This window comes from Genypterus blacodes, unplaced genomic scaffold, assembly GCF_046128005.1.
Source record: "Genypterus blacodes isolate CSIRO-AG114 ecotype Tasmania unplaced genomic scaffold, CSIRO-AGI_Gbla_v1 ptg000165l_1, whole genome shotgun sequence".
Lineage (NCBI taxonomy): Eukaryota > Metazoa > Chordata > Actinopteri > Ophidiiformes > Ophidiidae > Genypterus > Genypterus blacodes.
The window spans coordinates 104,411-115,000 of NW_027466966.1; the positions used below are offsets into that span (position 1 = coordinate 104,411).

General features: G+C 47.7%; 1 protein-coding gene across 1 annotated transcript; it reads left to right on the forward strand.

Annotated features, from left to right (window-relative positions):
* The first annotated feature begins 1,088 nt into the window (after positions 1 to 1,088).
* Positions 1,089 to 3,922, forward strand: rnf128a (ring finger protein 128a). Its single transcript, XM_076167615.1, has one exon. It carries the CDS (start codon positions 1,602 to 1,604, stop codon positions 2,682 to 2,684), a length of 1,083 nt encoding a protein of 360 aa, XP_076023730.1. The 5' UTR covers positions 1,089 to 1,601; the 3' UTR covers positions 2,685 to 3,922.
* The last annotated feature ends 6,668 nt before the right edge of the window (positions 3,923 to 10,590 follow it).

The window sequence follows — 10,590 nt, forward strand, 5'->3', positions numbered from 1 at the left end:
GACTCAACCTCCCTCAGCTGGGGTGGTGACGTCACGTGTTTATCGTACCCTGAGTAAACGGCGCCCCCGCGTGGTCTCCAGAGGTACTGAGACCCGGATATGGTTTTCATGCTATTTTCCATATATCTGGCAGGAAATATAACCAGGAGATGATTTGAATCTCACCAACTTCATTTGTGTGTGTGTGTGTGTGTGTGTGTGGTGCATTCGCCTCTCTAATCTATTCTCCTCCTCTTTAAACTGAACTATACTCTTTTAAAACACTGGAACAGAACTGAAACTCATCTTCTGTCTCTAATATCACCTAATTACTAAATAATTATTCATTTAATCTAAGTAATCAATCTGTCTCGAGGTTCAGTTAGTTAGTTAGTACATATTGTTGTCTATAGACAAAACTCTAAGCAACCACTAGATGTCAGTATTGGTGCCTGAAGGATCAGAGTACATTTTTGTAACTATAAAGTTTTACAGTTTGGTTTAATTTGTTTTTCGTCTTTCTATCAATTATTCCCTCAAGAGAATTCATGGGTCAGTTTAAGAACATTCTTCCTGTTCTGTTATCTCAGAGCCAATATAACAATCTCTCTCCTTTACTCAGCCTTTTTTACCTCTCAAGATAAAAGTAGCATTATCCTGCGTGTGTGTGATGGTGTGTGTGTGTGTGTGTGGTGTGCGTGTTGGTGTGTGTTGCTAGGTAAGGCAGAGCATAGCAACCTGGCAAGAAACTTCTCCATCTCCGTTTGCTGTTTATGTGCATGTGTCTCTCTGTGTGTGTGTGTGTATGTGTGTGCTTTCACTTGTGTGTAAGTGGATACGATGGAAACTTAACAGTCGGCTGCCCCATCTCAGTGTCGCTGCTATGCCTGCTGAGTGTGTACGGGTGCAAACATGGCTGAAGCTCTCAGTGTGCAGTCGTACATGAATACAGAGTATTACAGAATAAAGTAGTAATGTGTGAGTTTGCGCGTGTGTGTGTGTGTCTGTGTGTGTGTGTGTGGAGGCAGAGTGGAAACAAGTTGTATTCTGCTGTGTGGAGTGTGTGACCGCAGGGGGAAAGTCTTCCGCTACTCCTCCTCTTGCGCTTTGCACTTCTGGGAGTTCGTTGACAACAGGAGGAAGTAACGAGTCAAACTAGAAAAACAAGTTGAGTTTATTTCCTCGCAGCTACACAAGGAAGCTTCAGCTGGTTTCGCCAGTGTCTCAAGACTTGACCCAGGCCGGTGAAACTCTCCTTATCATTTGTTTATCAGGTTCTGCTTCTTGCGTGACGTTGCTCTGCTCACAAAACAGCGCAGCTCTGTGTGTGTTGTGTACTTCAACTTGTTAAATGCGAGTACCCTGCCCTCTGAGAGGAGTGCTCAGTGTTCAAGGTTCAGGAAGATAAGGAGAGGTGAGTGGCTGACGCGCCGCTCGGGTTATGTTACCAAAGGCTCATATCGGATTACCGTTGACAGGAGGTCGGGTGGAAATCTAGCTGCGTTCAGATCTCTGTGACTTGAAGAACCAGGAAACTGGAGCTAACAAAGCAGGACTGAAACGGGCTAAAGGATCTCTGACAGAGTGCTTACTGTTTGTTTTGGAGAGAGAAGAGCGTTACCATGGGTAAGAAGACAGAGCAGTGTCTGCTGATCGCGCTGTGTTTGTCCGGACTTGTTCGCTATTCCACCGCGTTGGTATTCTGGACGGCCGTGGTGGAGCTAAACTACTGGAACGGCCTGAAGAATGAGACGGTGGAGCGATACTGTGAGTGCGGCGTGTTTGGACGTAACTCCCCCCTGGAGGGAGCCTCGGGAACCGTAATGCTCCCCACGGACGACCCTCGGGGTTGCGGCCCGGATCCAGTCTACAGGCGCAACTCCAGCTATCCGACCTGGATCGCCCTGGTGAAACGGGGTAACTGTACGTTCAGTGAGAAGATCAACGCTGCTTACCGCCACGGGGCAGCTGGCATTGTGGTTTACAACGTGGACGGCAGCGGGAACAGCACCACTCACATGGCTCACTCAGACGCCACCGACATCGTGGCTATTATGATTGGAAACCTCCAGGGCATGGATATTGTCAAACTAGTCAACAGTGGAGTGGAGGTGAACCTGCGCATTGAAGTGGGAAACCCGCACGGACCCTGGATGGATACCTACTGGCTCTACTTCCTGTCCATCGCGTTCTTCATCGTGACGGCAGCGTCCATCGCCTACTTTGTGTTTATATCCGCCAATCGCCTGTACAACATGCGCATGCAGCAGCGCTCGGAGCGGAGGCTGAAATCTGAAGCCAAGAAGGCGATCGGTCAGCTGCAAGTGCGCACTTTGAAGAGAGCAGATGAGGAAGTGAACTCCGAGTCCTACATGTGCGCCGTGTGTATCGAGAACTACAAGGCAGGCGAGGTGGTGACGGTGCTCACCTGCGACCACATCTTCCACAAGGCCTGCATCGAGCCGTGGCTGCTGGAGAGGAGGACCTGCCCTATGTGCAAGTGTGACATCCTGAAGGCCCTGGGAGTGGAGGAGGAGGACAAGGACGAAATCTCAATTTCGCCACCAGAGGTCACCGTGATCACGGTGACGGGAGGAGACGCCATGTATGAAGTCCCCCTGACCGAAGCGACGGCCCCCGACCTGGACAGTCATCGCTATGACAACAGGGCCTTTGAGGCAGACTCAGAGGCGGCTAGAGGCTGAAGAGGAGCGGCGGCCACGGAAACAGCAACAAAACCAGACTACAGTCAGATTCCTGATTTGAAATATGAAATACATACTTAATTTTCTGGGATAGATTGAACCCCAACATGCACAATGGAATCAGATTATTATGTGTCCGAGTGAGGAAAGAAACATTTTGCATTGCAGTCGTGCTTTAATGAAAAGATTCCAGATGATTTAAATCGCTTTGGGTCTTTTGTGTGATCATCCTGGACGCCGTTGTGTTTCTCTTTACTGCAGCTGTGTATCTACGGGGCGAAGCTCTTGTTATCAAAGTTGTGTTGATCAGAACGTTTACTGGCACCTCACAGTGTCATATTCCTGTTTTGCATACGTTTATTGACACGACACACACTGATGGACACTTTAACACAGAGGGAGGGGCTTTGCAACGATGACATCATGCTTCTGTGTGATCCTGAGGCCTTTAAATTACAAACACACTCTGATGTTCTTCATTTATACTTAACAATAACTCTAAATTAAGATGTTTGCACCGAGCCGACCGTCTGGATCAATGGAACTTCGTCTGGTTATGAAAATGATCCAAAGAAACATAAATAGTTTGTCAGAGCGATGTGAGGTTCTTCAGCAATAACACACACAGTGGAATCACTTTCACACTAATTGTGCGTCGTACATCTGCAAAAAAAAAGGCATCTTGACTGTTGTGTAAGGGGGAATTGTCTTAATAAGTTCTGGGTTTAAATATATTTACAGCATGCAGTTGATCTTGATATTGATTTGTGAATCATGAGGTCGTGTCTGTTAATAGGAAGGCGACACGCTCAGCTGCTTCCTGCTCTGAACAGCTGATCTGTTTGTGTACACTGCACACACACATTGCTGTTGTTGTTGTTGTTGTTATTGTTGTTGTTCTCGACCGAGTCTTCCAGAATGATATCAATAGTTTAAATTGGGAGTCCATTCATTCCTTCAGCTCTACATCTGACCTCTGCATGGGAACATCTGGAACATGAAGCCTGATTGGCTCCCCTCTCTCTCTCTCTCTCTCTCTCTCTCTCTCTCTGTTTGATGGTGGGGATGTGCTGATTGAAGTACTACATATATTTTTCTATATTGAATCATTTTCTCAGCTGTTTTACAGATTCCAGGAGTCTTAAGATGCTCTGTAAAAATGAATAATGTCTGCTGTATTTAAATCACATTGATGCTTACTGGAATACAATAAATCCCTCAAAATGAGGCCAACTTAATGTGCATGTGTGCTTGTGTGAATGTGTGTGAGTGTGGAAGTCTGAGCACACGTGTGTTACATGAGGAAGGATCTTGTGTGCGCTCTGATGGGTCTCACTGTGCCGACTAATGAAAGTTTAATAGTTTAATCGGCCTTTAGAGAGTGGATCCTCTCACACATGGAGCTTGTCAAACACAAAGACATCTACAGGAGCGTTTAAAGAGTTTTAAATGTGATTGATAGCTTTTAAATCATATAAATAGGCAAGTGTTTCATCTAAATGACTTGTGTGGGTTGATACTGGCTAAAGTTAGATGTTATTTAGTATTGAAATGTTCTTTTTAGAACACAAACCAAGGTTTAGTCCAACCAGGGAAGTGTTTGGTTCAGTCAGCCTTCCTTCAGGGAACGAGCAGGTATCTATGGAATCACATGAACTGATAAAAGTTGTTGTTGAGTCATGAATGACCTTGGTCCTGTATGATCATAAAGTCATTATGCAGCCAGGAGCATCTGGTGATCAGGTGATCCACTCTGCTGCTTCAGTGGCTCAGTCACACTCTCTGATGTGTGTAAACGTTGTGTTGTGACGTCGGCCCCTATGTGCCCCATCAGCCGCCTCCTCTCAGGCCCCCATGTGTCCAGCAGCCGCCTCCTCTCAGGCCCCCATGTGTCCAGCAGCCTCCTCCTCTCAGGCCCCAGCTCTCTCTGCCACAGCCTCGGCCTCTTAAGGCTCCTTGGTTCTGCTGTGACCCGCTCACTCGTCCATACTCGCTCAGGTAATCCCATTATTTCCAAATGTTAAATCCAGCACTTAGCCTGAGTCATTGTGATGTAACCGTCACACTATCTCACCGCCGTCTCCATGGGAGCGCTGATAGACTAATTATTTTATCACGCCGCCATAAAACAACGAGGGCGTGATCGTGGTCAAGGTGCGCAGTTAAACAAAGTACATGTGGCGTGATGAAGAAGTGCAGTGGAAACACTCCCCTGCTTCCTATTAGGTGTGTGTGTGTGTGTGTGTGTGTGTGTGTGTGTGTGTGTGTGTGTGTGTGTGTGTGTGTGTTTATGGTTATAGCGCCATCACAACAAGCAAGACGTACAATCGATACTGAACTAACTGGCCGGGCTGGGACCAACTGGCAGGCTCTTGGTTAGAGGCTTCCTTCTTCCTTCTTCCTCCTCCTCCTCCTCCTCCTCCTGCTCCTCTCCACGGTGCTGCTGCTCTGATTTATTGCGGTTGTTAAAGAGAAAATTGAGTCAGAAGGTTTTCATTTAATGGCATACGGGTCTGTGGCTGTACTCTAATACCACACTTGACCTTCAGTGCCAGATAGGAATCAAACTCAGTGGAATTATCTCCTGTAGTTCTGCTGCTGCTGCTGCTGCGTCCAATCAAAGTGAAGGAGCTTCTGTTTACTACGGCACAGGACACAACTGTTGGTCCTGCACTGCTGAGGAAGAGAGAATATAACAAGAAAGGCTTGGGTTTGTGGTTATAAACCTGCAGAACACAGCAGTCTGTCTGTGTGTGTGTGTGTGTGTGTGTGTGTTAGGTGTGTGTGTGTGGAAGTCCTGCACCTCCACCTGCTGGATGAAGTCGCCAATCACAACTAGTTCACATTCAAACGCCGAGCCAGCGTTCTCATGCTGCTCCGTCTGCTTCTTCAGCCCTCAGAGCAGTCATGAATGGAGACATGATGAAGCTGCATGTTTACGTTTTGATTTGATTTGATTTGAAGAGTCGGACTGATCTTCTTCATATTTTCCCCATTGTAAATCCAAATTGTGTGTGTGTGTGCGTGTGTGTGTGTGTGTGTGTGTGTGTGTGTGTGTGTGTGTGTGTGTGTGTCTGCAGAGCTCCAGCAGAAGACAGAATGCAAGTCTTTCTAATTAAATTACAATAGTCATCATGGCTCAGATTGTTGTTCCAGTCTCTCTCAGTAATTAGGCCTTAATGAAGGAGGAGAATTTGATTACCAAAGTGCAACAGCAAACAAATGAATCCATTTAGTTAATAAGGACAACATAAAGCATTTCCTTCTGCTGCTGCTCAGCAATTAGATCAGATCATAATAATGATCCTGGTCAGAGCCGCTTCCCTCTCTGTGGGGTTTGTGTCTATGAGTGTGTGTGTGTGTGTGTGCGTGTCGAGTGTGTTGACGTCACACGACACACTTCCTCTTTTCCTCCCTGATTGTTCCCTCGGCTCACATTCTGGCTCTGTAGTTTCCAGTTTCACAACACAACCTGGAACGCCGAGCCGTCAATCTTCTCTAAGGAGGTCGGCCAGTAACATTTCACACGTATGTTCTCTCTCTGATGCTCCAGGTGTGTGTGTGTGTGTGTGTGTGTGTGTGAGCGTCTGATCCACATCCTGATCTCGTCCGCTCGACCCTCTTGAGCCCCTCTTGTGTTCTACGCTTCCTTCCTTCCTGTTGTCGTCTCTCAGGCAGATCATAGTGCTGATTGCACCTGAATGCCCTCGGACCAAACGTCTCTCATCCTGTGTCATTGTCCTCGCCGTCCTGTCTTGTCCTGATGTCCCTCGACACGCCGGCCAGCTCGCACCACCCTCTTCCTGCTGACAGAGGGCAAAGGGGCGAGCGGGGGGCGAGCGGCGGCGGCGGCTCACAGGATGTCCACCTCTCCCCCCCTCCTCCCTGCAGCTTCAAGGAGGAGGAAGGAAGTGACCTCACAGGTTTATCTATGTCCCAGACAATGGTCTCCCCGCTGTCTTCACTCAGTGTGCAGGCTTTGAATAAACACCTCCAGGTCTGAACTCATTCATCTCCAAGTGCAGAGTCGTTTTGAACACAAACATGAAGCTGCTGATGATGAAGCAGATGATGATGATGACTAAAGGTCGGAGGCTCTAGCGGAGCAGAGGAGAGCAGAGGTCAGAGTTCATGCTGTTATCTCGGAGGAGAAGCAAAGAGACTCAGACGTTGTGTAACTCTCATAATGATCTCTCCCCGTGTTTAGGCGCTCGGTTCTCTTTGTCCTCGCGCCGTTTAGAGGCAAAAACGCGAGTAAGCTGAATAAATGCAAGGCGTCACTTCTCCGAGTACACGCCGTGCTCTCCCCTCTGTGATTGCACTATTCTGCACACTGAGGGGAAAAGCAGGCGGAGGCATTCACTTCACTTCGGCGTACTTCAATTCCTGCCAATTCCATTCTCGTTAAGTTGTTTGAAGCGTCTGATTTATGGCGGCGATCGCAGCACAATGGAGGTCTAAAGTGCGACTGAGCGTCCTGCCTGGGAGCGAGGCAGAGGCAGAGAGATGTACTACAAGACCCACACTCATTTAAATACTTTTGTTTCCCTCTGAGCGGCGTGCTGAGTCAGCAGCAGCAGCAGCAGCCTGCACCTGTCTGGGACCGCACCGCCACGCATCAGAACAATTTACTGCTTATAAAACCAGAGCGGCTTCCTGTCCTGTCTTATTTGTATTTACATCCTGAAACACACTCGTCAGCGTTCTTCAGCCTGAACAATTGAGCCGCCGCACCATCAGAGGGAGTAAATGTGCCCTGGTGTCTCCGGCGGCCCTGAGGACGCCAAAGTTTCCTCTTCGCCGGAGAGAAACGCCACTCAGCAGCAGGAAGCTATGATGGAGCGGCTCATCATGTTCACACACGTCTGAGATGAAGGCTCACAGCTCACACACAAGTCAACAGATGATGTGAAAGTGTGTGTGAGTGTGTGTGTCACAGCAGTCCATCCATCCAGCCTGATTAACTCCTCCTGTGTCCTGTTGCCCCTGGCGATTAATTAATGACCCATTTGCGTAATTGCAAAGAACGAGCAGGACAAGGGGGTACAAAAGCAAATGGGCCTTCGTGTGTGTGTGAGAGAGAGAGAGAGAGCGAGTGAGTGAGTGAGTGAGTGCCTGTGTATGTGTGCGTGTGTCTTTTTTGTCCCGTGTACCATGTGACCCGGCAGAAGCTCCTAGTTCTTCTCTCTCTCTCTCTCTCTCTGTCTCTCTCTGTCTCTCTCTCTCTCTCTCTCTCTCTCTCTCTCTCTCTCTCTGTCTCTCTCTCTCTCTCTCCCTCTGTGTGTGTCGTTGTGCTGAATGTGCTCTCCTGATCGCTGACAGCAGTCGTCCATTCACGGGGCCCATCTGTCACACAGCCCCGCCCCCCGGGCCCATCTGAGGGGCGTGGCCTGAGCTCTGTGGGGGCCGTTTGCTTCAGGAAAGGCCACTCACTGGTTGATCTTCCTCTTGGCTCAGCAGCAGGGAGGAGGCTGATGAAGTGTTGCTCCTTCATTAGGGCCTGAAGTGTGTGTCAGTGTGTGTAGAGATGACATCACTTAGTATCTGATCCAGGCTCAGGTGGAAACAGAGAGGCTGCTGGGTTTGTTGTCATGTGTGACTCCAGACACGATTTGATTTATAAATGAAAGATTTATTTACAAAACCAGATGAAGATCGTCTCTGCTATCAAATCTAAAGTCATAAACAAAAATGAAATAACATCCAAGCTCACGAGATATGATCTGGAATCTGCAATGAAAATCTGTGATATTAAAGGAATAGATTCTTTTTCATCTTCCTGTGTGTGTGTGTGTGTGTGTGTGTGTGTGTGTGTGTGTGTGTGTGTGTGTGTCATTGTGTCAGTGTTTGCTCTTGTAAACGTCCCAGCCGGTGATGACAGGAACATTTGAGTTTGGCCTTGGAAGATATAACAAATAAACATCAGAGTGTGTATGTTATGGTGGCTGCTGTGGTGTGTGTGTGTGGTGTAAACACAGCCGATGTCGGACTCACGAGCGGCTCTGCAGACGGAGCCACGCCCCTCGTTTGTTCCCCTATCTTCAGGTTTCCTATGTGTCTGTTCCGTGTGTGCCTGTGTGTGTTTGTGTGTGTTTGTGTGTGTTTGTGTTCCTGCCAGGCTGGACTCAGATCAGTGTGTGCAGCAGATGCTTACACGTCATGGAACCGTGCAAAGGACGCAGACACGCGGCCGCAGCGCTGCAAGAGCTCAACCAAAGAGAGCATCAGAAGAAGAAGAAGTAGTTCAGTATAATAGTTGAACATCATGTGGAGTTAAAGTTGCAGTTTGCTTCAGTTTAGTGAGAGTTTGCAACAGAGTTTAGTACTTAAACTCACAATAAAATTAAGATTTAACCAGCTTCTCCTTTTCCCGTATCTTTCTACATTGTTTTGGTTCTAAACAGTAAGTTTTGTGGTCGTGTCGCCTCCAGTTTTATAACCAAACTTACAAATTGTTGTTGTTTCTGGCTGAGATTTCTGCATTTAAAGGAATCAGAGGCTGTAAAATAGTGACAGGGTGTGATTTTGGTGTGTGTGTGTTTCAGACCTTGTCATCTTCGTGACACTGACAGTGAAGAGGCACAGTAACATTTTACACACACACACACAGCGATCAGAGGAGATCAGATAAGATCAGCAGCAGGCAGGCAACAAAAGAGCCAGATAAGATCCTGATTGGTTCATTCTGGGCAGCTTCAGCTCGACCTCTTTTGTTTTTCCAGGATACACACTTGTGCGTTAAATACAGTGTCAACATGAACAGAGCAGACTTGCTGACAAATGAGAAGGAGAGAGAGAGAGAGAGAGAGAGAGAGAGATTCATCTCTGCTGAATTATTCAAACGCCACTTAAGGATCACTTGGTTTTGACAGTTACAGTTTCCTACATGTGTACTTGCAGAGGATTGCATGGCCACTGTGTGTGTGTGCGTGTGCGTGTGTATAAATACTACAAAACACATTGGTGACTTCAAAATACATCTGGATACATTTACTCAGTTCAGTTCAAAGCAACATAAGCAAAAGCAAATTGAACAGCGAAGACGTCCACACATGGTGACAGCAGTGTGTGCGTGTGTGTGTGTGTGTGTGTGTGTGTGTGTGTGTGTGTGTGTGTGTGTGTGTGTGTGTGTGTGTGTGTGTGTGTGTGTGTGTGTGTGTGTGTGTGTGTGTGTGTGTGTGTGTGTGTGTGTGTGTGTGTGTGTGTGTGTGTGTGTGTGTGTGGGGCAAATCAAAGAGTATATGACTGATGGCCGCTGGTCCCGCAGCTCATGTTAGTTGTGTGTTCTATTTGTGTCTAATTGAAGCAAATGTAGCGGCTGTTTGCTGTGTAACTCTGTTAGTTTGCGCTCGCAGTCTTTCTGCTTTTGTAAGAGAAGACAAAAGATGTTGTTGCCGGAGGAGAATGGGCGTCTTTGTCCCGACTTTCTCTGCGAGCAGGCCTGGGTTACATCCCTCTAAAGCCGCCTTTGTCCAGGCAACGAGATAGCTGGGCTGTGGCTGAGTGTGTATGTGTGTGTGTGTGTGTGATAGGAATCAGATCTGGGTCCCTGGCTTCAGGTAGGGTCATCTGGAGCATCACGTGACGCGGCGCAGACAAAGACAGAGCTCGACCTCGGGCGGGGAGACGATTGTTTCAGCCACGACAAAGAGTGAAGCACTTGACAGAGTTTGTTTGCGTTCACCTTCTCCAAACCACAACCGCGACTCTGTGTGTGTGTGTGTGTGTGTGTGTGTGTGTGTGTGGCCCAGACGCAGCAGGGATTTGGGGCTTAAGTGTGGTTTGGATGCCATCAGGGGAATAATGGGATTTTATTTTGGCTGCATTTCAGGAAGCTCTTACTAGAAATAAGCAACATTCTGGAATATGGAGCAGTCATCTGTATCTCTATGGAGGAGGAGGAGTC